The 24112-nt window shown below is 56.1% G+C and overlaps 1 protein-coding gene across 2 annotated transcripts in view; it reads right to left on the bottom strand.

Annotated features, from left to right (window-relative positions):
• Window positions 1–3435: 3435 nt before the first annotated feature.
• The window catches only part of MYH11 (myosin heavy chain 11), a gene marked incomplete at both ends in the record, with an annotated part of 82571 nt that continues 61894 nt past the window's right edge, over window positions 3436–24112 (bottom strand). For both annotated transcript variants that reach the window (XM_080702417.1, XM_080702418.1), the window contains 18 exons: window positions 3436–3568; window positions 9442–9614; window positions 9691–9799; window positions 10799–11007; window positions 11499–11622; window positions 12019–12107; window positions 12396–12524; window positions 12930–13091; window positions 13239–13451; window positions 13546–13758; window positions 15490–15738; window positions 15982–16134; window positions 16215–16319; window positions 18427–18633; window positions 19498–19642; window positions 21100–21312; window positions 23352–23523; window positions 23804–23927. In XM_080702417.1, coding sequence (XP_080558543.1) covers window positions 3436–3568; window positions 9442–9614; window positions 9691–9799; window positions 10799–11007; window positions 11499–11622; window positions 12019–12107; window positions 12396–12524; window positions 12930–13091; window positions 13239–13451; window positions 13546–13758; window positions 15490–15738; window positions 15982–16134; window positions 16215–16319; window positions 18427–18633; window positions 19498–19642; window positions 21100–21312; window positions 23352–23523; window positions 23804–23927 — 2922 coding nt within the window. The remainder of the gene's footprint in view (window positions 3569–9441; window positions 9615–9690; window positions 9800–10798; window positions 11008–11498; window positions 11623–12018; window positions 12108–12395; window positions 12525–12929; window positions 13092–13238; window positions 13452–13545; window positions 13759–15489; window positions 15739–15981; window positions 16135–16214; window positions 16320–18426; window positions 18634–19497; window positions 19643–21099; window positions 21313–23351; window positions 23524–23803; window positions 23928–24112) is intronic.

Genomic DNA, 24112 nt, shown 5'->3' with positions numbered 1-24112 from the left:
CACTGAGTTGCAAAGGGCCTCACTAAGTAGTAGCTGAGGCTGTTCATGAACCATGATCCTTCATTCTCAGCCTCCCAAATGCTGGGATTACAAGCGTGCGTCACCTCAGCCCTTTCTTTCTTTCTTTCTTTTTTTTTTTTGGTGGAACTGGGGTTGGAACCCAGAGGCTTTCTACCTCTGGGCTATACTCCCATACCCATTTTCTATTTTATTTGGAGACAGGGTCTCACTAAGTTGCTGAGAGCCTCACTAAGTAGCTGAGGCTGGCTTCGAACCTGTGCGATCCTCCTGTCTCAGCCTCCCAAGAGCTGGGATTACAAGCATGCACCACCACGCCCAGCTCACCTCAGCGCTTTCTATTTTTGTATTTTGAAATAAGGCCTCACTAGGTTGTTGAGTCTCACTATGTTGCTGAGGCTGAACTCCAACCCGCAGTTCTCCTGTCTCAGCCTCCCAAGTACTGGGATTGCAGGCGTGCATCATCTGCTTCTCACTGGGGTTTTTGTAGAGGTGTCTTTGACTTTCAGAAAAATACTCAGGTCGACCAGGCTCAGTGGGAACCTGTGTCCTCCGGAGGTAAATCCCGACCTGAGTTTTCCCGAATCCGCTGCCCTGGGGTGGGGTGACATCTGCGTCAGGACCTGGGGTACTTGGGGTAGAGTGGCCCCCTGAGACCAAGACGATGTTCAGAGCCATCGCAAGATCACCAGGGTGACCTTCACATGAGACGGAAACACGGGATTGTCGTGGGGAGCTTCTTCACGAAACAAAAACACCAGCACGGGATGGCTGTTGCCCACGCGCCTGCCGACGCTGGCGTCGCTAGCGGAGAGCGCGCAGTAGCCTCGGGAGCACGCGGCGCGCCGCCTTCGCCTTTTTATTAAGTACTGTCTACAGGAGCCGGCAACGCTAGCCTCGAGCTGGAAGCGGCCTCTGAGTGCAGCCCAGGCTCGCAGGGAGCTCGGCCGGCGCTGGGTTTTGTCCCCCTAAAAATTCTAACCTGTCTGGGTGAAAGATGGACCTTTATTTTTTTAAAAGAACAATAAAACTAAGAAGAACTCAACGTTCCAGTGTGTGGTGTGATCATAGACACCCTTCCCGCATTTCTGTTTCCACAGTCGCTTGTGTGTGTGTGGGGGGGCTGGTGTTTGTTTGTTTTTTAACTAAGTCGTGAAATTTCAAAAGAAGATCTTTTTAAAGAATTTCTGTTCAGATCAGCCTTTCAGAAGTGCGTTTGGACGTGTTAGTGCCTCATTCGAGGACACCGGCGCCCGCCGGGCCGCATGGTTGGGTCTCTCGGGCCCTGCATCCTCCGTTCTCTGGCATCCATCAAGTCGCGTCCTGAAATCGTTTCTGCCAAATAGAAGCCTCACGAGGCATGTCTGACGGGAGTATTTGAGCTGGAGAAAGGGAGGGCCCCAACGCTAAGAATGTTTCTTCATGATTTTTTTTTTTTTTTTTTTTTTTTTTGGCGGTCCTGGGGTTCCTGGAAACCCTTCTACCTCCGGGCTACTCTTCCAGACCTATTTTTTTACTTTTTTTAAAATTTGGAAACAGGGTCTCTTAAGCCAGCGCGGCTGGCTTCGAACCTGTGCCGATCCTCCTGTCTCTGCCTCCCTTTCTTCATGACTTTAAGGGATTAAAAAAGAAGATAAACGTGCAGAAGGCTAGGTGTAGTCCGTAAAGGCCAAACTCTTTCTCCCTGGTCCTTACAGAGACAGTTTACCATACCCTGCTAGGCAAAAAGTCTTCTTGTGTTTAACTTTAAAAAAACCAAATCCAAGAAATCTTGTGCTGGGCATGAGGGCCCATGCCTGTGATTCTAGTACTTAGAAGATAAAGACAGCGGGATCACGGGTTCAAGATCAAACTCAGCAATTTAGCAAGAGCCTCAGCAAACAAGTGAGACCCTGTTTCATAATAAAAAACAGGACTGGGTGTGTATTTCAGAGGTAAAATGCCCCTCACCCCCGTTCAATCCCCAGTACCAAAAAGAGAAATATTGTGTTTATCTTATTATAGACTGAGTATTCCTTATGTGAAATGCTTAGGACTGGGAGTGCTTTGGATTTTTTTTTTAATTTTGGATTATTTGCACCTGTGTAATGAGGTATCTTGGGGACAGAGCCAAGTCTAACTGTACGTTTTGGACACACCTCATTTGGTAGCCTGAGGTCTGTTGATACAGTATTTTTTAGCGCCTGTGTTCTGCGTCCTGTCCCACAGGGGTGGAGTTTTCTACTTGTGGTATCATGTCTGTGTTCAGTAGGATTTAGGTTTTGGAGTTTTGGGGATTTGGGGTTTTTGAATTAGGACGTTCAGCCTCTACGTACCCATGGATCCTGATTGATACAGTTGTTCTCCCCTGTCGTGGTCAAGGATGGGTGGGGACAGTGTCCTTACTCCTGCACCCTCCGCTGCCACATCCTTACTGAGGAGACCCTCGTTGCACGTGGCACCCCTGCCTCTCCTTTTGCCCGCTGTGGGAGTGTGGGCCACTTCTCCACCTCTCCGGGCCTTCGCATCTCCACATATGAGGCACCAACCCTGACTTCTCTGCTCCCTGGAGGACTTGAACAAGCGTGCTCCCTCCCGCCTTCTTTCCCACCCATAGAAAACTGCTTAACAGCTGGGCGTGGTGTCGCACGCTTGTAATCCCCGCACGCTTGTAATCCCCCGCGCTTGGGAGGCAGAGACAGGAGGATCATGCTGGTTTGAAGCCAGCCTCGCTGGCTTAGGCTTAAGAGACCCTGTTTCCAAATAAAAATATAAAATAGGTCTGGGAGTGTAGCCCGGAGGTTAAAAAAAAAAAAAAGGAAAGAAAACTGCTTAACAGAGAGGCCGACTGCATTCTGGTGAATTACAACCTTTTATTGGTGATGGTGTTGTAAGTACACGCAATGGGTGCATAGGAGACGGTGCAGAGCATCCTGCCCTCAGCCCTGGAGCAGTGGTTCCTCTTAATTCACGTGACTACAGAAGGCACTTGGTCTCAGTGAACTGTGTGTGTCTCAAGTGTGGCAACCAGGAGGGGAGGGGTAGAGAGAGAATTCTCAAATGCAGGCCCTGCTCCGGCAGCCGGAGGGGTCTGCAGGCCAGGGGATGAGTGGGGAGCGGCCGGGGGCTGTGGCACGCGTTTTGGTAACTTTGTCCCCATTTCATGTAAACGAAGTTGCTGGTGACCTGGTTACTGCAGCTGTTTTCAACTCAACATCTGCACAATCCGCCCACAGAGCTCAAGGGAGGCGGCTCGGGTGTGTTATGGCCTAGAAACTGCAGTTTGCACCCTGACCACAGGGTGGCGTGTCCGTGTTCATGGGGGGGGGTCCATGGTGTCTGGAGTTGGAGGATGGATTTGGACGATGCTGGGGAGTTGGCTGAGTTTCCTTGTACTGGGGTGTAGATTCCCTGCGGTGGCGCAGGGCTCCCGCAAGTTCATTCACTGGCTTTGGTTCCGTTGAAGTCTGAATCTCGGGCATCCATTTCCTCCTCCGAGCCGTCCGCGTTCTCGATAACTCGGCGCCCCCCAGACCTTCTGGAAGGGACAAACGAGGTCTCGTTTCCTCGCCTGTGGATTTTAATAAGAAAACACGCGTCTGTTTAGTAAAGGCTCCCGCTCGAGGTGGGAATAAGTTTTTCCCATTTCCAGGGGGCTGAGACCGGATGCAGTTGTTTCTATTTAATCAGTGAAATGGGGGAAGTAGGTTTTTCCAAAGCAAGAGGGTCTGTTTTTAAAGCATGCCTAGCTCAGTCATCTGGTGGCCCTCAGGATTCTAATCAGCTAATGTCTTGTAATTGGAATAGAAAAAAAAAGCGAAAGGTAGGTGTGTATGTGTGGAATGCGTCCCCAGGACTTTGTCCAGACCTAAAAGGAGGAACTGGGTTTTTCAACTGAAGGACAGGTTTGAAAACAGACCAGCAGCATTATGGAGGAGAGAGTTCTGGACATGGTGCTCCCAGGCCCAAGGCAAGACGCGCCCCCTGCTGGTGTGGGGCTTCGCCTCTTATGCCCCTCGGTGGGGATCACATTTGCCGGTTGCCTGATTTTGCTCACTGCGGTTTGTTAGAATGTGAACTACGCGTTAATCAAAGGTGGATTTTAGCACCAGCAGGTAGGACGCCTCTCTGTCCTTACTGCTTCTGCCTCCTCTGGGCTGTGGGTACCCGATCTCTTCCGGGCCCGCCCGCCCTTCACAGGAAGAGCTGTTCAGTGAGGTGAGTCAGTGGGTGGGTGGCCGGGGCAGGTGATGGAAAGGGGAAAACATCGGGGCGTCCGCAGCGCACTTTGCTGCCAGACAGGAATGCTTAAATGTGCTTTCAGTGATAACAGCAAATGAATGTGTTGGACTCTGACATCTGGCCCCATTTGATCCAAATTACAGAGTAGGTCTTTACACACTGGAGGGTGTCTCAGAAGAAAGCAGAGGTGTGGTAACAGGAAGGCTGGATGGAGAAGCCATGAGGGCGCGCCCACCCCGCTCACCCATTCTTTAGTCCACGGAACAACTCAGACAGGTGAGACTAGAGGCACAAGCAAGGTCCAGAGTCCTGATCGCTGGGAAGGGGAAGCCCCACAGGAGCCTCTGGGGGGGGAGGGGTCCCCAGGTGCAGCGATCAGGAATAAATACTTAAAGTTGTAGTCACACCCAACTAAAGACTCCTAGGTTAGCTCCCGAGGGAAGCCTCCTGCCCATTGGAGGAGGAACTGTCTACACACACACACACACACACACACGCACGCACACACGCCCGCTTCCTCCATAGCACTGTGCGTCGGAGGGAGGGACAAGTTCAGGTGGTGATAAGTGCACCCGCGGCTGCCACCTGGTCTCATGCGGCCTCCTCACGCAGACCCTGACGGGCTGGGCAGTGGTCCCCCATCTATGCTGGAGGGGCACCCTCACCACCTGGAAGAGTCTGTGTGCTGACTAGAAAAGTCCGTGGGATCAGTCTGGCCCCTTGACCTCAGGCTCCCGGCTCAGCTGACCTCTGCAGGCAGTCCCTGCCAGCCCGGGCGCCTTAAAAGTCCTTATCCTGAAGAGCTCGGGTTTCTTTCACAGACTCAGAGCTTATCCAAGGGACTTTTCCAGTGCAGACTGAGCACTGGAAATCCTGCTACTCTGCAAGGACCTGGTTTCCCGCTGGTGACAGGTCCTAGGCTCCAGCTAGCCCTGGAAGCAGGACCACGTCCTGGAGGCTGTCCCGGTTCCCACAAAACCCTCCCAGCTTTAAGTATTTAGCAGCGACGGCAAAGCTGAGATTCTCCAAAACAGACAGACGGGAGTGCACTAGAAGATAGGCCTGCCTGGCCTCTCTTGGGGGGCGGGAGAGCACACGCTTGACTGAGGGATGAAGTTTTTAAAACCCTAGAGGAACAGAGGGCTCTGTGCGCCCTCGAGTCTTGGGTGTCCATTCCCCGGTTTGAACACTCGCGTGCCCCCGAGGCCTCAGGAAAAGGCTGTGGCAGCTGCTGACTCCCACCCTCATGCGCCAAAATGCAGTTAGCAAGACTGTGCTCGAGCCGTGCAGAGCCCCGGGCCGGACCACACGGCAGGGAGACTACGTCATTCGCAGAAGAGTCTGAAAGCTTGGTCGTGAGAGGACGGGTTGCCGGGCTGTGGCCACTGTGAACCTGCACTTTGTCAATCCCTGATCTGTGACCCAGGCCGGCCAGGCGGAAGCCACGTCCTTTCTCCAGGGACACACCTGGGGTGTGGCGCTAAGGGGTGTGTGAGCTGTACTTGGGTGATGGCACGGCAGCACGCAGGTAGGGACAATCTAAGCGCCATGTGCACAGCCTAAGAATCTCATCCAGACGCGGTGAGACGGCCACGCTTTGGACGCCATGTGGCCTGCCGGGGTGCTGCCCGGAGGGAGGGCAGGGAAGCGGCCCAAGTGACCAGGTCTGCTTGTCATGGCCATCTTGGTCTTTGAACTAAGCTCTCCAAGCCTTCAGATTTTGCAGGAATCTCACATAAGTTTACTAAGATTGAAAAAACTAGTGGATCGTGTGGTGGGGCAGGGGCTGGGGCAGAAAGGAAACGGGACAGCACAGCACACAAGAGCTGCGAAGCCGGAGGGTGGTACCTGTGGGTCACTGCGAGGCTTCCTGCGGGGGGGCCCCTCTGAAACAGAGAGAGAGTCCCCGGCGGTTACCATCAGCGGACCGGAGGAGCTTGTACATTTGTAATCATTAAAGGCATTCGAGTCAATGAATCACCAAAAGACACTTTAGGTCGGCCGGGTAGCAAAGAACCCGCAGTGCTCTGGGAGAGGCTGGCAGCCCAAGGTGAAGCATTTGGCTTATTTTTGGTACTGAGGATTGAACCCAGGGGCATTTACACCCCCAGCCCTCTTTTTTATTTTTTAAACAAGGTTTCATGAAGTTGCAGAGGGTCTCGCTAAGTTGCTGAGACTGGCTGCAAACCTGCCATCCTCGTCTCGACCTCCCTACTGCTGGGATCACAGGCACATGTCGTCATGCCCAGCTACAAGCAGTGTTTTAAATGAGAAAGAACCTCTGGCCCTTAGAGCGTCTTCTAAGAGCCTCCTGTAAGTCCTGCCGCTGCACACTTGTTCAGGAAGGTAAAGGCACCTGAGTAAGGTGGTCCCAGGGGTCAGCGTCAGGCAGAAGCTGGCTGGCCTGGGCAGGGAGCCTGGGGCCAGCTCTCGCTTGATTAGTATGGGGCTTCATTACCTTTGATGCTTCTAGCCAGAAGGTGGCTTTTGCAGCTATCAGAGGTGACCAGCGATATGTAAATGACAGCGATGGCCCGGGCTTGGGGATTACATCCAGATTTATCTGGCTAATAAAACTGAAGTTGCTTTGGAATGCTTTGTTTGTCCAGGAGCTGGCTGGGCTTGCTACCCTCATGCAAAGCTTTAGTAGCCCAATTATGTTTCTGGGTACCCAGAAGACTCAAGGCAGGTAAGCATAACAGACGTTCAGCCTGTGTTATGTGTGTGCGCACTGGCCAAAAAAAGGTTGAAGGCTGGCCTCTGCTGCCTAAGAAAGGCCAGGGGTCTGGTGTGGAGCTGGGGACGGAGGGCTGTGTCCCTACTACCCCGACCAGCTCTGTGGGACAGGCAGTGTCCACCTCTAGCAGAACATGTGCTGGGGGTCTTCGCGGGAACACAGTTCTCCTCCCCTGTCCCTAGATGCTGGGTGCCACTCTGAGGCCCCATACACCCCGGGAAGTGGGGTATGGGTTGCATCCCATTCTGTGGGTACCCACAAGCCCCTCCTCTGCAGGGACTGGGTGCTGCTTCTCAGAGCATTGGCACCCTGACCCAGTCAGTCTCTACTAGAAGGGTTCGGCCTCTTCCTACGCCCCAGGCTGTGGGTCCCAAGCCTGGAGTCAGTACCCCAGGGTGCTTCCAATGGCTCCTGGGCTAGCCATGGGGCTGCTGAACTGCATGGTGATGTACGGCAGGCACCCCCTTTCCTGGGCTTCATACGGATGCCTCATGATGTCTACCAGTCCCGAGGCCTTGGGCCCTGGTCCTCTGGTCACAATAGCTAGAATTCACTATTGTTTTTTATTTGTTTGCGCTATTGGGGATCGAACCCAGAGGCATTCTACCTCTGAGCTACGTCCCCAGGCCCATTTTATATGTTCATCTGAAACAGGGTCTAAGAGTTGTGGAGGCCTCGCTAGTTGCTGAGGCTGGGATTATGGCGTGCACCACCATGCCCGGCTTCAGTGCTATTTTAACCTCACAGCACTTAATTCTGTTGTGACCTGTTACACAGGTGATACATTTTATCTGCAAACAGATGAATGATTAAATGGTGACCTTCCCCCCCTTGTTCTTAGCATGTCTTTTTAAGGGGGGGGGGCGGCTCGACCGAGTCAACAGTCTTGCAGGAGGAAAGTGACAGGTGGCGTGAGGAGGGGTTGGAGGCACAAGCTCTCGGACTCCAGGACTGAAGGTTCCCAGTGTTGTCCTAGACACCAGGGCTGGACAAAGCCCTCTGTGCTTGTGGGCTTGCAGGCCAAGAGGGAGACAGACCATACGATAAAACAAGTAGGGTCATGTAGGGAGCGAGGCCTGAGCCTTTAGACTGGGTGGCTTCCGAGCAAGGACCAGGAGGGAAAGCACCAGCTTTGCAGACAGCCAGAGGAGGAGCACCCCAGGCAGCTGGTGCAAAGGCCCTGAGGCAGTGTGCTGAGACCACTTAGGGCCTAGGGGGACCAAGCACTGGAGATACTGTCCTGCTCTGAACAAAGGAAGGTGGTTCTGACATCACCTCCACGATCCCTCTGACTGCTGTGACAAGACCAAGGGGCGGTATGGAGGCAGGAGGCCCAGGGAAGGCTGATGAAGTGGTCTGTCCGGGGGTGATGGCGGCTTGGACCACAGCGGCAAAAGCAGCTGGATCCTTGACACCCTTTTCAAGGGAAGGTGAGCGTGCTTTCCAACAGGTTAGGAAAGGAGAGAAACAAATACAAGGTTTGCCTTCTGGGTTCACGACGGGTCCGTCACTCCAGGGCGGAGGCGGAAGGACCCTGAGAGGAGACGGCGTGAGCTCTGAGCTACTGGACAGCGGAGCGGCAGGGACAGGTGGGGCTGGAGTTCTGGGGCTGTGTCTGTGTCAGTAGCTGGAATTCCGGAGCCAGAAGATGGGGTGAGGTCCCCAAGGGAGTGAGATGAGGAGGGAAGCGGGGTCAGTGTCGCCATCAGTTCTGGGTGTCAGATAGGAAAGGTTGGCTGAGGGTGAGGCGGGGTCACAGGATTAAGGAGAGAGAGATGTCAGGGTGGGTGGGAGGTGGGATGAGGCCGCCAGGCCCAGGCCCACTGGGCCGCAGAGGGAGCACCGAGAAGGGAGCTGCACGGTGACAAGGGGACAGTCTGCTTTGCCTTATGTCTGCTTTGCAGCTGTGGCGGGGAGCTGGGTGTTCTTGGGGCTGTTTCCACCAGGTGAGCCCAGTGAAGCAAGAGGGGGCAGGGCTGAGGGGGTGGGAAAGGGGCAGTTGCAGCCAGGTCGGGGGCGGTGAAGCTCCCGGGAAGACAGCTAAGGAGACAGTGGCTGTGGATGGGGAGGTGGGGAAGGTCAAGAACCGGGAGGCTGGAGGCCAGTGCCGGCATGGGGGCCACAGAGAGCGAGCAGCCTGGGAGAGACCCGCGGACCCACAGAGGAAAAGCAGGCCGGGGCGTGCGAGGGAATAGGGAGGGAGAGCCGCTGTGCCCCAGGGGGGACGTCTGCATCCCTTGGGGAGAGACCTCGTTGCTCTGAGCATCCTGCGGTGCACAGGACCATCTGCATAGTGTTGGCAGCAGGGGGGCGTGGTGTTCAGGAAGAAGGACATGGGGCGAAGGAGAGCTTCAGGAGCCGGCGGCCGGCTCCCCCGAGGCCCCTCCGTGGCCCCGCCGGCTGCAGGACCTGGCCGGCCCGAGTGCCTCGCGGACGCCGAGGCAGGAGGCAGGGGCGCGGCATACCTGAGCTTGCTCTTCAGCGCGTTCACCTCGCGGCCCATGGCCTCGTTGCTCTCCGTGGCCTCGTCCAGCTCCCGCTGCAGCTTCCTGCGGTTGGCGTTGATGCGCTGGGACTCCTCCTCCGCCTCCTCCAGCTGCCGCTTGAGCTGCTTCACCCTGACGTTGCCCTTCTCCGCCTGGCACCGGGAGGGTGGAGGGTCAGGAGGGCCGCACGGGCCGCGGGCAGGCGGGGAGGCCCGGGCCGCCCGGTACCTGCTCCTTGTACTGCTCCGCCATCTTGCGCTCATCCTCCACCTGCAGGAGGACCTCCTTCAGCTTCTTGTCCTTCTGCTTCAGCGACTTGGTGGCTGCCTGCTTCTCCCTGCACGGTGGGGGAGAGGGGGACGGCCTCAGACGGGCGCGGGCCGACCAGACGCTGGGGTCCTGCCCGCCGTACGCCCCAGATCAGGACCCATCCCGATGGCAGAGTGGCATTTGGCCCTAGAAAGGAGTGAGGTGCCGGATCATAAACCCGGGAAATATCAACATCTTGCTAAGAGGAAGGCACCAGCCACAAAGGGCCACACGTCACGTGGTTCCATTCACGTGAAACGTGCAACATGGGCCGAGTCACAGAGACAGAAGATAGACCAGTGGTGGTAGAATGTGGAGGGGCTGATGGCTAAAGGACACGGGACTTCTTGTCAAGATGATGAAATATCCGTCGTATGTGTCTGCCAATACAATAGGTGCCACCGAATTGTACACTTTACTTGGGTGAATTGAAAGGTATTGTAAAGCTGGGCATGGTGGTGTATGCCTGTAATCCCTGTACCTGGGAGGCTGAAACAGGAGGATCACAGGTTCAAGGACAGCCTCAGCAACTTGTTGAGGTTCTCAGCAACTTAGCAAGACCCTGTTTCCAAATTAAAAAAAAAAAAAAACAACAGGGCTGAGGGTGCAGCTTGGAGGTAGAATGCCCTGGGTTCAATCCCTAGTACCAACGGAAAAAAATTTTTTTTAAATATGTATGTATATTATGTGTGAGTGTGTGTGTGTCACAGGCCTGGAAATCTGACACAAATGTGCTGGACTCTTCTTTATGTCTCAGGGAATCCTTCCTGGTTTGCACTGAAGGGGTTGACAGTTGGACATCTTGCATAGCTGTCGGCAAGACGTCCCCGCAGGCAGCAGTTAGAGAAGCCGCGTGCGCTCCTGGGAAGGCTGGCTAGGTCAGGAGGCCGTGGTGGTCCTTGCTAACTTACCAAGTTCTCGGTTTCTATTCTATACCACCCCAGCCTTGCAGCTTATTCTGGAGCCAGAACTGACGCTTGGCGACCCGGCCCCCGGGTCGGCCCTGCCTGGGCCACGGCCCCCATACCTGGCTTCCTGCTCGACCTGCTCCTCCAGCTGGGCGATCTTGGCCTCCAGCGCGGCGATGGTGGACTTGAACTTGGACTTGACCGTCCCCTCCATCTCCTGCAGCTTGCCACGCAGCTCCTTGTTCTGCCGCTCCAGCTGCTGCCGGGCGCTCTCGTTCTTCTGGGCCGCACTGCGTTCCGTGGCCAGCTCGTTGTTGAGCTGCTCGGCCTGGGGAGGGGGCGCAGGGGACAGTCCTACTGCCACCTCCATAACTGCGGCCAGCCTCCACGGTAGGGCCAGGGTGCCCCTCCCCCATCTCCTTTATCAGCCCGCTCCTGGGCATCCTAGGACTCAGCCCAGGAGGAAGCATCCATGGCCACCAAGGCCGAGCAGGGGCCCTTCCTGTGCTGCCCACCCTGTTTCCTGGTCTGTCCTGTGTTCTCCACCCCAGACTGAGGGGCGGGAGTTCACAGGATGGTCCCTTCATGCACCGCAGCCAACTTGGCAACATCACTGTGACCAAGGGCACGAGGGCTTGCCGGTTCAAGGAGGCCTTGGGGCCGGGCCAGGGGCCGCCAGGGAGGATACCAGGCCCTGCCTTTAGTGCCAGCAGCCAGGTAGGTGCTGGCCAGCACAGGGAGCCTGCAGGCAGGCATTGGTGTGACACCAGCTGGAGGAGGGGGGCAGAGGCCCCAGCTCCTATTTTCGGTGTCACTCACCTGCTGGGTGGCCTTGCGGACCCTGTCGCTCATGGCTTCCATGTTGCCCTGCTCCTCCTCCAGCTCCTCCTCCAGCTGGGCGATCCGGGCCTCCAGGCGGCGCTTCTCGTCCTGCAGCGTGTTCCTGCGGGGACACAGCTGCCTGGGGACCTGTGCCCTTGCCCTGGCCTCGACACCCTCTCCCTGGAGGAGGGATGCCCCAGGCTGCCCCCGCTCCCACTGAGGAACACCGGCCACAGAGGACATCAAAGTCACCCTGCAGGGAGGCGGGGAGCCTGGACTTGCACCCTGGTTTGTGTCAGCAAAGCCTGGATGGTCACAGGGACAGGGACCCCTCTATTCTGCTGGGTCCTACCAACTACACATCTGGAGTGAATGAAAATGGCCAGATCCCCAAACAAGGAACTGGGGAACCTGGGGGGATCAACCACAGCTCAGCTCAGCTCAGGTGTGCACTGCCGTCTTCAGCGTTAGGATGGGGTCCAGGGCACCCTCTCGTCCTCTGAGCCTAGGCCCGTACCTTCCCGACAAGCTGCTGGCCAGCTCTTCCGCCAGCTCCTCCTTCTCCAGGTCTGCCTGCTTGCGAGCCCTCTCAGCTGCCGCAAGATCCTGCAGGGGACAGCGGGGGACAGCGGGGTTGGGAAGGGGTCTCTGGGAAGGGCCGAGCCCTGCGCGGGTATCCACCCTGCCCCGTGGCCCAGCCTTGCGCAGTATCCGGCCACCTTGAAATGCCAGCGTCTTCTGAGCTCAGGGAGATCCCAAATCCATGAGAGACAGAAACATACATCTCTCTTTGCTGTCACCGTGGGGGCCGTGCATTTGGGGTACCGACCCGCAGATGCACAGGCCTGGCACAGTTGCCCCACCTGAGGCAGCCGTGGCCACAGGAGCCATTACCTCCTGGAGCTGCATGAGGTCCGCCTCTAAGCTCTTGGCCTTCTTCTCGTTCTCTTTGGCCGTGGCAAAGATCTCTTCTCTGGAGGCCCGGGCATCTTCCAGCTCTCTCTGGAAGTCCTTCATCTGAGCCTGCGTGAGTCAACAGAAGGACAAGCTCAGATGGCCTTACTCACCCTGGTCCCGCTGCCTGGCTGGTCCTGCACACCAGCCCCTTGGAGCTTCTGGAGTTAAGTACAGAAACGCCTGGCTCTGCCCTCAGCCTCAGGCTGCCGGAGGGCCGTTTAGGGGTGCTGTCCTGGATGGGCTCCACTGTCCAGGAAGCTGAGCTGCCGATGTGATCTGAGGACTGTGGCCAAATGCTAGATAATGGCGCTCCAATAGGGAAACGGCTGCCTAAAGCTGAATGGGGTGGAGAATTCCCACCTTCCCCTTTACCCGGCACCCAGGGCGGAGCTAGCCCGCTTCCTGGAGCTTCTGCGCTGACCTGCCATCCCTGGGGAGCTGTCCACTCCCTGAGCTCAGGGTGCCACCCACCTGAAGTTTTCGCAGCTGCTTGATGGCTTCCTCCCGCCCCTTGATGGCAGAGTCGGCCTGGAGCTCCAGGTCCTTCAGGTCGCCTTCCAGCTTCTTCTTGGCTGCCGCGGCCAGGGCACGCTGCTTCCGCTCGTCTTCCAGTTCCGTCTCGTACTCGTGAAGCTGGGCAAGGAAGGGAGACGTGTGTCGCCGCCCCCCCCATGCCCTCGGTGATTCCCTGGGCTCCCGGGTGCTCAGGGCCCCTCCCCGGCACAGCCACCTGAGCGGCCAGGTGGCAGCTAGGAAAGCTTCCCCTGCCCCCCGCCTCACCTGCCGCTGCAGCTGCCTCCGCTTCTCCTCGTTCTGCTCGTCCCGGGCTTGGAGGTCCCGCTCGAACTGGCCCTTGAGGGCCTGCATGTTGACCTCCAGCCGCAGCTTGGCGTCTTCGGTGGCCTGCAGCTCGTCCTCCAACTCCTCCAGCTGCGTCTTCATCTCCTCCATCTGGGTCTCCAGGGCGCGCTTGGACTTTTCCAGCTCGTGGACCTGCCAGGTGGAGGGCAGCGCCTTTTGTAAACGAGCCTGGACCAGCCACAGGGGCCCGGCCGGGGGCCGGCAGAGACGGCGACCAGCTACTTACGTTCTTGCCAACATCGTCCTTGGAGCTGACCAGGTCCTCCATCTCGGCCTTCAGCATCTTGTTGGTCCTCTCGAGCTCTTCTTTGGCTTCCAGGGCCTCCTCCAGGGCCCGGGCCAGGGACAAGGCCTTCGTTTCCTTCTCCCTGGCTTCTGCCTCTGCTCGGTCCCTCTCGTCTGCATATTTGGAAGAGATGTTCTTCTCCTCCGCCAACAACTACAATACAACAGAGGGCTCAGAAGAAGCCACACGCCCCACTGTACACGCCCAGTGCAGGGGTCAATGATTCTGACGCCTAGGGCAGCCCTCCCTGAGGATCAGCCCTTCTCGCCCCTACATCAAGCCGCCCATGTGGGTGACCGAGGTCTGAGTGGCTCTGGATCCTCCCGGAGGCAGCTCAGTCTTTCCTTGTTTCATGGTCACGAGCCCCTAGCTCACAGAAGTGCGAGGGGATGGTGAGTGTGGGTGAGCCTGCACACACTCGGCCCTCTGCAGAGAGAAGTGAGCAGAAGAGCATTCCATCCTGATGTCAGTCTCGTCTTCAGAGAACCAGAGCAGTGTGTTAGAGATGGCAGCACCCACAGCCAGACACCCTGAATTCAGCAGGGCCAGGCCAGACACCGAGACCTCCAAACAGCAGGCAATATAAAACCCTGCCCCGTGTGTGACAGCAAAATTGTCAAAGCGGCCTGAGGCCCAGAACAAAGCAGTGAGGGCCAGCCTGCAGCCCGAGAGGGGCGGCCACTGAGAAAGGGAAGAATCGGGGTGCCTCTGCCATCTGGTCTCATGATGCAACCCCAAAATCTATTCTCAGAGTAGCCTGGGACCCTTGTAAGCTGAATCGCATCTGCTGTGTTGGTATTCAGGGGTGTGGATCATACAGGTATATGCATATGCACTTATGAGAACTCTGTGAACATATGTTTAAGACGAGCGTCTTTTTATCATATGTAAATATTGCCTAAAAGAACCAAAATCAAGGTGTAAAAATGGACTCTAGTTAATATGCAATTGCAGGTGTTGGGGAGAAGTATATAGGTGTCTAGTTTGCTTTGAGATGCACCCAAAAGATAACACGACAGATAGGACTCATCCTTGTAAATAAGTGTGTGACAAGTGCATGTAGTAAAATGATAACGACCTGTCCAGCGTGGCTGGACAGGTGTTCACCGTACCGTTCTTTTACTTTGCTGTGAGCTTGAAATCTTATGTGATGACATGTTAGAGGAAAGTGCTGTTAGAGAGAATAACCTTTTTTTTTTTTTTTAATGGTACTGGGGATTGAACCCAGGGGCACTCTACCTCTAAGCTATACCCACAGCCCTTATTTATTTATATTATTTATTTATTTATTTTGGTGGTACTGGGGATGGAACCTAAGGCCTTTCTACCTCCAGGCCACACTCCCAGACCTATGTGTATATTTTATTTGGAAATAGAGTCTCACTACTTTGCTGAGAGCCTCACTGAGTAACAGAGGCTGGCCTCAAACCTGCGCGATCCTCCTGTCTCAACCTCCCAAGTACTGGGATTACAAACGCGCGCCACCATGCCCGGCTCTATTTTTATGTTTTGAAACAGGGTCTCACTAGGTGCAAAGAGTCTCACTATGTCACTGAAGCTTGTCTTGAATTTTGAAATCCTCCCGTCTCAGGCCTCCAAAAACTGGGAATATGGGCCTGCACCGCCCAGCTAAGAGAATAAACTCTGAATCACTTGGGATCCTCGACAGGTGCTCCCTGGTCACTCCTTGACCTAATACAATAAACGAGCCTCACTCCTTATCAAGGCCTCGCTGTTTGTGTCCCGGTACCCAGAAAAGTCCCGCTTGTCGAGGCTTATGCTTTGTCCTCGCTCCCGACTAGAAGGCATCCTTGTGGTCGCCCAAGATGAGCTAACACAGGGATGGGCCGCGGTCGCCCCCGCCCGCCTCCTGCCCCCGCCCACCTGATCGAACTTCTTCTGCTTCTTCTCCAGGTTGGACACCAGCTGCCGCTGGTTGTCCAAATCCACCACCAGGTCGTCCAGCTCCTGCTGAAGCCTGTTCTTGGTCTTTTCCAGTTTGTCATAAGCCGCCGCCTTCTCTTCGTACTGCTGCGTGAGGCCCTCGATTTCCTTCTGGAACCTCTTCTTCCCCTCCTCCATGGCTTCGACGGTGCTGGCAAACTCCTGCAGCTTCTTCTTGGAGTCGGAGAGCTGAAACGGCGGGGTCCGGGTACGGTGAGAGGAGAGCGGCGCCCACCCCTGCCCGCGGCACCCTGGGAAGTGGAGGCCGCCTAGGGATGCAGAGGCCGCCTTCTCCTCTTTAGGGAACTTTGACAGCGGGCGGAGCCCAGGAGCCGAGCAGCATGGCGCCCACGCCCAGCCAGCCAGAACTCTGGCTCAGGAAGGAGGGCGCCCGCCCCCAACCAGGCAGAGCTCAGGGCCCGCGGCAGGCACCTGGACGTTGAGGGTGGAGATGTGGCGCTCCAGGTTCTGCTTGGCCTCCAGCTCCTCGTCCAGCTGGTCCTGCAGGCCGTTCCTCTCGTCCTCCAGCTGGCGCAGCTTGGTGGACACGTTGAGCTTCTGCCGGGTCTCTTCTTGAAGCAGCTCCTGTGAGACGCACAGGCCGAGGTTGGAGGGACCCAGGAGGGCCGCACCCCGAGGCCCCCGTGACGCGGCAGGACACGCACCTGGGTGTCCTGGAGCTGGGACCCGAGGGACGCCACGTCCTTGGCCAGCTTGATGGCCTTGCCCTCCGCCTCGTTGAGCATGCCCGTGACGCTCTCCACTTCGTTCTGAGGGTGTCGAGAGATCGGTTAGTCGGAACTTCTCAAACAGGATCCTTGTTAAGCAAGAGGAACCCTTTTTACCCAAGACACACCACGCAACCTCATGGGACAGGACTGTATGGAGTCCAGGGACCCCAAGAATGCCCATGAGGCAAGGGCTAACTCTGTGGGCCTATGGGAACCCCATCACCTGCAAATTGGGGTCTCTGTTCCTAGACTGGTTCTCAGAACCTGTCAGCACCCTAACCACACTGCCTGGGCCTCCAGCCTGCTCCCTGGCTTCTGGATCCTTGCCGTAGTTGGAAAAGAGGAAGCAGCCGGTCTGAGGGCCCAGGTGTGGAGAGGTGCTCTGGGCTGAGTGGCTCCCCAGAGCTGGGAGAGTGCTTCAGGGGCCCCGCCCCTCCCTCACCCTTCTGCTGTTACAGCTACAACCAAAGATTCAGACACTACAGGCAATGGGCCCTCTACTGCGCTCTCCGCTCCTTCTCCAGCCCCCGGGGTCCCTGAGCCGAGATTCCAGCTGCCACCCACCTCTTCCTGTTTCTGGGACGTGAATGGCCTCCAGAACTCTTTCAGGTCATGGCTTGGGTTGGGGTAACAAACCCCCACTCTCAAAAACACATGGAAAAAAAACTATACTTCATGTCCCCCCACTCCCTTGTCCCAGGCCAAAAGCACATTAAATATTTGGCAAATTTTTGGCCGTTTCCCACAAAGGGAAAGCCGGGCCAAATATGTCTTCAAAGCCAAGACCAAAGATAAATAGACCGTGTTGTTCATCAGCTTAAATCTCTCTGATGGCCTCAAGTCACTTGAATAAAGGCCCCGAGACAAGGGCTGGCTCCGTGAAGGCCTCACTCATCAGACCACAACAGCTCCTCCTCCCATCCCACGCTGTGCTGGGCTTCTTCTCTCACTCTGCTGGCCTTCTCGGACCCCTTCTGACTTTCCCACTTGTCACAGGGCCTTTGCTCACACTGTACCCACTGCCTGGCCAGCTGCTACTTGTCCGTCTGGTTGTAGCCCTCCCGAGGAAAGTCTTCCCTCACTTCTCCTTCCTGGGCCCCTTGTGATGTACACCTGCTCCGTGAAGTCCTCTCCTTCCAGCATCACCTCGTATCCACCTGTGTGGCCCGTGGCATCGCCCCCACTCCGCCAGGGTAGAGTTATGCTGGGGCAGGGGCAGTGTCTTCCTCCTTGTTGCTTTATCTCAGGATGAAACAGTACCCGGCATGTCACAGGGGCTTGATAAATACCGTCCGGTGAGCAGGTGAAGATTTTTACAGGACAGATTGAACAGGAGCCCTCCCAATTCCCTGGAGGAATGTAACTCAAGGGAGCCCCCTTGCTTGCCAGCCAGAGAGACTTCAGTTAGCTGAAAAGAGCCTCCCTGGTCCCTGGGAATGCCTGCTGGGCTGGTACCCAGGGGAGGCCTACCAGGCTGGTACCCAGGGATGCTCCCAGGCTGGTACCCAGGGATGCTCCCAGGTTGGTACCCAGGGGAGGCCTATTAGGCTGGTACCCAGGGATGCTCCCAGGATGGTCCCTGGTCTCTGATGATGCCCTCTGGGCTGGTACCCAGGGGAGGCCTACCAGGCTGGTACTCAGGGATGTTCCCAGGCTGGTACCCAGGGGAGGCCTACCAGGCTGGTACCCAAGGATGTTCCCAGGCTGGTACCCAGGGTAGGCCTATTAGGCTGGTACCCAGGGATACTCCCAGGATGGTCCCTGGTCCCTGATGATGCCCTCTGGGCTGGTACCCAGGGGAGGCCTACCAGGCAGGTACCCAGGGATGCTCCCAGGCTGGTACCCAGGGGAGGCCTACCAGGCTGGTACCCAGGGATGCTCCCAGGTGGGTACCCAAGGGAGGCCTACAAGGCTGTTACTCAGGGATGCTCCCAGGCTGATACCCAGGTATGCTCCCAGGTTGGTACCCAGGGGAGGCCTATTAGGCTGGTACCCAGGGATGCTCCCAGGATGGTCCCTGGTCCCTGATGATGCCCTCTGGGCTGGTACCCAGGGATGCTCCCAGGTTGGTACCCAGGGGAGGCCTACCAGGCTGGTACCCAGGGATGCTCCCAGGCTGGCCCCTGGGCTGCCGCCTGCTCCTCACCTGCAGCTTGTGGACCTTGTCGCTAAGCTCGGCGCGGGCCCGCTCCCCATCAGTGCACTTGGACTGCAGCTCCTGCAGCTGCACCTCCAGCTTCTTCTTTCTGTGCTCCACCTCCTGCTTCGCCTGGCTCAGGCCCCGCAGCTCGCCGGCCAGGTCCGCGTTCTCCTTCTCCAGCGTCTGCTTGCTCTTGTCCAGGTTGGCCTTGGCCTGGGCGGGGCGGAGGGGACGGAGGCGTGAGGGCTGTGCCGGGCCTGAGGGCTGTGCCGGGCATTTGCCCGCAGGGACCGGGATTGCCTGCATCCTCCTCTCAGATGTTTTCAAGATTGCGGGACATTTGCATATAGTACAGCAGGGGGTATATTCGTCCTGGGGCCCAGGTCTAAATTCACTCATGTCTCAGGAGCACCTTATTCACAGGGCTGGAGGTCCTAGGGATTGAAGTCAGGGGCATTCTATATCCGAGCTACATCCCCAGCCATAATTTACTTTTTTTTTTTTTTTCCCCGGTACTGGGGATGGAACCCAGGGGTGTTCTACCTCCGAGCTACACCCCCAGCCCTATTTTTTAATTCTTTATTTTGAAACTGGTCTCGCTGAGTTGCAGAGGGCCTCACTAAGTAGCTGAAGCTGTCCGCGAACCGTGAGCCTCCTGTCTCATCCTCTCAAATGCTGGGATTACAAGCGTGTGCCACCACGCCCGGCCATAATTTACTTTTTATTTGGAAACAGGGTCTCACTGAGTTGCTGAGAGCCTCACTAAATTGCCGAGGCTGGCTTTGAACCTGCGATCCTCCTGTCTCAGCCTCCCAAGTACTGGGATTACAGGTGCTCGCCACCATGCCCGGCCCTGAAGGTAACTTCATGCAATGTCTCTAGTGCGCCTGGGTTTTGACAGTGACCGGTCATGCAGGGTCAGGTGGGAATTCCCCACTTGGGCCTCATGCTGACGCTGAGAACGTTTGGGACTGTGGAGCCCTTCAGATTTCGGACGATGGATGCTGAAGCCTGAGGTTACTCCGGCTGCCGACACGCGGCTCCTCGTGCATCTCTGGGGGCGTCGCTGCCACATACCCTCTTGAACTGCTCCAGCTGTTCCGTGAGCTCCTCCACCGCCTGCGTGTGTTTCTGCCGCATCTCCTGGACCTGGGCCTCGTGGGAGCGCGTCTCCTCGTCCAGCGCCTTCTTCAGCACCGTCACCTCCTGCTCCCTCTTGGCCCTTGACAAGGAGAACACAGTGAGACGGTGGTCAGGTGGAGACAGAGGTTCGCCTCTGACGGTGCTGTGCAGGGGGGCCAGAGCTCTTCCAGGACCCAGAGCAGAAGCAGCCCTGGTTCCCAACCTTTCCTTTGCTGTGTGATCTTGAGTGACTCCCCGAACCTCTCTGGACCTGAAGTTTCCTCAGCTGCAAAATGTGGAACATGTTGCCTGTCCCAAATCCCTCTCCAGGCTGGCAAACAAAGGCGTAAAATGACATTGAGAGAATGTCTGGGACTTCAAATATTAGTGCTGACTCTGATTTATTGAGCACTTACTATATGCCAGGCCCTGAGCTATAAACATACATACATACATACACATACGTGTGTGTGTATGTGTGTATAAAATCTAATTCTCAGAGTAACCCCAAGAGGCAGTTATGTTTCTCTTACAGATGAGGAAACTAAGTCTAGGGGAGGGCAGGCAGTTTACCCAGGGCGTCACGGCCACCGTGTGACAGAGCTAGAACTGAAAGCCAATCTGTCTTTAAGCCCATGTGTTCAACCACTGCACCGGGCTTTTCTGTATCATTGGCCAGGAGGGGAGGAAGCAGGATTGTGTGCTAGGTTATAAGTACCTGTGAGCAATGCAGCCCCAAACCCAAAATGTGAGAAATAAGCCTCAGGGTCTGCCATGGCACAGGACGTACTCCATACGTGTGTGTATGCTTGTTGAATGAATAAAAAACCTATAAGTTTCACCGGAGTCAGTATTCATCATCTGGTAGATGATCGGTTGTTTGTTTTCTTGTCTGTTTACTTGCAGTGAATCTTGAAGACCGGTGTGATGCATATTATTTTAAACTGTTACGGTTTGCATCTGAAATGTCCCCCAAAGTCCTGTGTGCTCAGAGGTGGGGCTTTGGCAAATGATTGGATCATGAGACTCTGATCTCATTGGTGGGTTAATCCATTAATAATTGGATGGACAACCGGGAGGTGGGACCTCATTGGAGAAAATAGGTTGCCGGGGCAATGCCCGCCCACCCTGGACTGAGTCCTTGGAAGCCATGGGCCCATATTAATTCTCTTCCTTCAAGTCATTCTTGTCAGGTATCTTGGTCACAGTGATGAAAAGCTGATTTATGCAGAAATATTTATCAAAAACATATACACATACGCTTAGAGATGTACTTATATGCAAACACACAAAGGCAAGGAATTATTCCGGCACGTTAACTGTTAGGGGCCAAAAAGTGATTTATCCAGCTGTCCACTTTCTACAGCTTTGAAGTTGTTCTCAAATTGGGTGTATACTATGATTATGGTACAAAATTAGATTTAGCATAATCATGCTTCTGCTATTTAAAATGCAACCAGGAGGGTCAGCGTATACAGCCTGAGAAGTGGCTGGGGGTTGGCACGGGTCCGTGGCCTCCCCTCCCCCGCCCTCGATGTGTGGCCGCGGCGCCCTCACCTGAGCTCCTGCTGGGTGGCCGTGCTGTCCAGCGTGTCCTCCAGCTCCGTCTTCAGCGCCTCCAGCTCCTCCCCCAGGTCCCGCTTCTGCTTCTCTGCCTTGTTCCTGGCGGCGCGCTCCGAGTCCAGGTCCTCCTGCAGGTCCGAGATGTGGCCCTCTAGCTCCCGGATCTTCTTCAGCGCGTTGTTCTTCTGGGCGATTTCATCGTCGAGTCTGTGAAGGATGGGCCGCCAGGGTCAAGATTCCCCAGGCCCCTGCCAGCTCGGTGCTGCCAGAAACTGCTGGGCCCAGCCACTCCTGCTCCAAGGACATCGGGCACATCCCACCCTCCTCCCCAAGGTGCAGAGGCTGCTTTTTGCTACACTGGACAATTTGGAGATTGATGTAGAAAGAGGGCACCAAGGTCTGATAGAAAAAGCAGGTTGTGTGTAATTCAAGAGTTAAGAGACCTGCCTAGCATGCCTGGCACCATGCCCAGCACCAAAAAATCCTATGTATGTATGTATGTATGTATGTATGTATGTATGCAGTTTTTGCAGTACTAGGGATTGAAACCAGGGGCATTCTACCTCCGAGCTATACAGCCCGGCTTTTTCATCTTTTTTTGAAACAGGGTCTCTCTCACTAAGTTGCAGGGGGCCTCACTAAGTAGCTGAGGCTGGTGGCAAACCTGCCATTCTCCTGTCTCAGCCTCCCAGGTACTAGGATTATAAGCATGTTCCACCACGCCCAGCTAAAAAGCAAAACAAACAAACAAAAATTGTACAAAGCAGGTTGCGGCCTGGCATGGTGGTGTACAACTATAATCTCAGGTCTTGGGAGGCTGAGACAAGATGATCACAGGTTTGAGGCCAGCCTCAGCAGCTTAGCGAGGCTGTTTCAAAATAAGAAATAAAAAGTGCTGAGGTTTAGGTATCTTGGATGTAGAATGCCCCTGAATTCAGTCCCGGTATCAAAAAAAGCAAGTGTGTGTGTGTGTGTGTGTGTGTGTGTGTGTGTGTGTGCGCGCGCGCGCGCGTTGCTCAATCTGTCCACTAGCAAGATGCCTGGCAATTAGCTGTCCTAACTTCACTTGCCACAAGCGACCGTGTACCTGCTCCCTGCTCCGTACTCACCCAGGGTCACTAAAACCAGAGCTGCCCTCCGAGGGGCTTCTCAGGAAAGCTCCCTGGGGCAGGGGCCCTGGCAGGTAGAAAGGAACAGTGGGAGTGAAGCCCGAGGCCGGGGACAGCAAAGTGCTTTGATCCTGCATTTGCGAACAGGCAGCAACAGAGAGAAAGCAAAGTGGTGGGGTGGGGTGGGACTGGAGCAGGGCTCCTCCGAAGGCCAGGCTGAGGAACCGGCCTCTCCCTAGTCAGCCAGTTGCGTGGAGGGAAGTCCATGCCCCAGGGTGACTTCTTTCCTGAGCTCCCAGCATTTGGGAGGCTGAGACAGGAGGATCGTGGTTCATGGACAGCCTCCGCAACTACTTATTGAGGCCCTTTGCCACTCAGTGAGACCCTGTTTCAAAATAAAGAATAAAAAGTAGGGATGGAGTGTAGCTCGGAGGTAGAATGTCCCTGGGTTCCATCCCCAGTACTGAAAAAAAAAAGAGCCTGGAAATTGACCAGAATGCCCTGGGGCTAGACCCAGCTCTGTGACCAGAATGCTCTGGGGCTGGAAGAGCAGTGTCACAAGGTCCCTGCTCCTTCATGCCTCGGTAACAGAAGATGGCGGCTGGGCGCCGGGTGCGGTGTCTGGGGAGATGCTGCCTGGAGGAAGCCCAAGGCACAGGGGCAGGTAAATGGTCCTCAGCTGCTGCCTCTGCGACGCTGACGGGGTGAAGCGAGCTACAGCCAGGAGGAGGGAGACACGGGTCAGGGCTGAGGCCGCTCCAGAGACAGCAGGCCGCCGTGTACCGTGAATGAGAAGGGGAAGGGGGCAGAAGCTCAGGAGGGGACGGGCATCCCCAAAAGAGACCGGTACAGAGGGGCCAGTGGGAGAGGAAGGTCACCCAGCCTCAGACGTGTGATGCTTGAGATGTCAATAGACACAGCCTCAGCGGGCAGCTGGGGGTTCAGAACTGGGGTGCAGATGAGAAGTGGGTGTCCAAGAGTGTACACTGACACCGTGCGCATAGGGAGACTGTGAAGAGAGAGCGCATGTGGGGGCAACGGAGTCCATACCCAGGGCCTGGGGCCACCCACACCAAGGTGGCCGCCGTGACGGCGGGGCCTCGGGACTCAGGGACACGTGCACCCGGCTGCCGCTACCTGGCCAGCGCCGCCTGCAGCTCCTCCTCCTTCTTGGCCAGCTGCATCTTGAGCTCCGCGATCTGCGCCTGGAGGTCGGCGATCTGCTCGTGGAAGTCACTGGCCTCGCCCTCCAGCTTCCGTTTCAGCTTCTCCAGCTCCTGCCGGCTTTTCTCCTCCTTCTTGAGCCGCACTGCAAGGGAGCCAGGCCGACTCAGGAGGTGGCAAGTGCCGGGAAGACACCTGGAAGAGCCTTTCTGTGTGGGCGCTTGGTGTGGAACACACACACACACACACACACACACACACACACACACACACACACACGATGTAAAGCACTCTGGGCCATTTCTGTGCTGACCCAGAGCGATTTGGGGACTTGGGGAGAGTCTGTCCCCATCTTGGAATCCTGGGCTATTCTCAGGTTCCAGTCTCCCGGGCGGAGCCGCCGCTGCCGAGTCTCGGGCCGGTACCTTCCAGTTCCGAGATCATGGATTCGTGTTTGTTCTTCAGCTTGGTCAGGTTCTTGGCCTTCTCCTCCTCCTCCGCGAGGTTGGTCGTCAGGTCGCTGATCCGCTCCTCCAGGAGTTTCCGCTCCTTTGGGGGGAAACAGAAAGAGCGGTAGCTTCTCCTCCCTTCGCTGCAATCTACGTTTTACTTTTAGTAATTCCTATATAAACAGTTGAGAGGGGGAAAAAAACTCCGTTACAGCCAAGCGCAGCCTGGGTGCAAAGGGGTAAAGAGAAGGTCCTTGGCAATTTCCCAGACCACTTCCATCTCCT

Source organism: Muscardinus avellanarius (assembly GCF_963383645.1).
Source record: "Muscardinus avellanarius genome assembly, chromosome: 10".
NCBI lineage: Eukaryota > Metazoa > Chordata > Mammalia > Rodentia > Gliridae > Muscardinus > Muscardinus avellanarius.
This window is presented reverse-complemented; position numbering and strand designations above follow the sequence as displayed.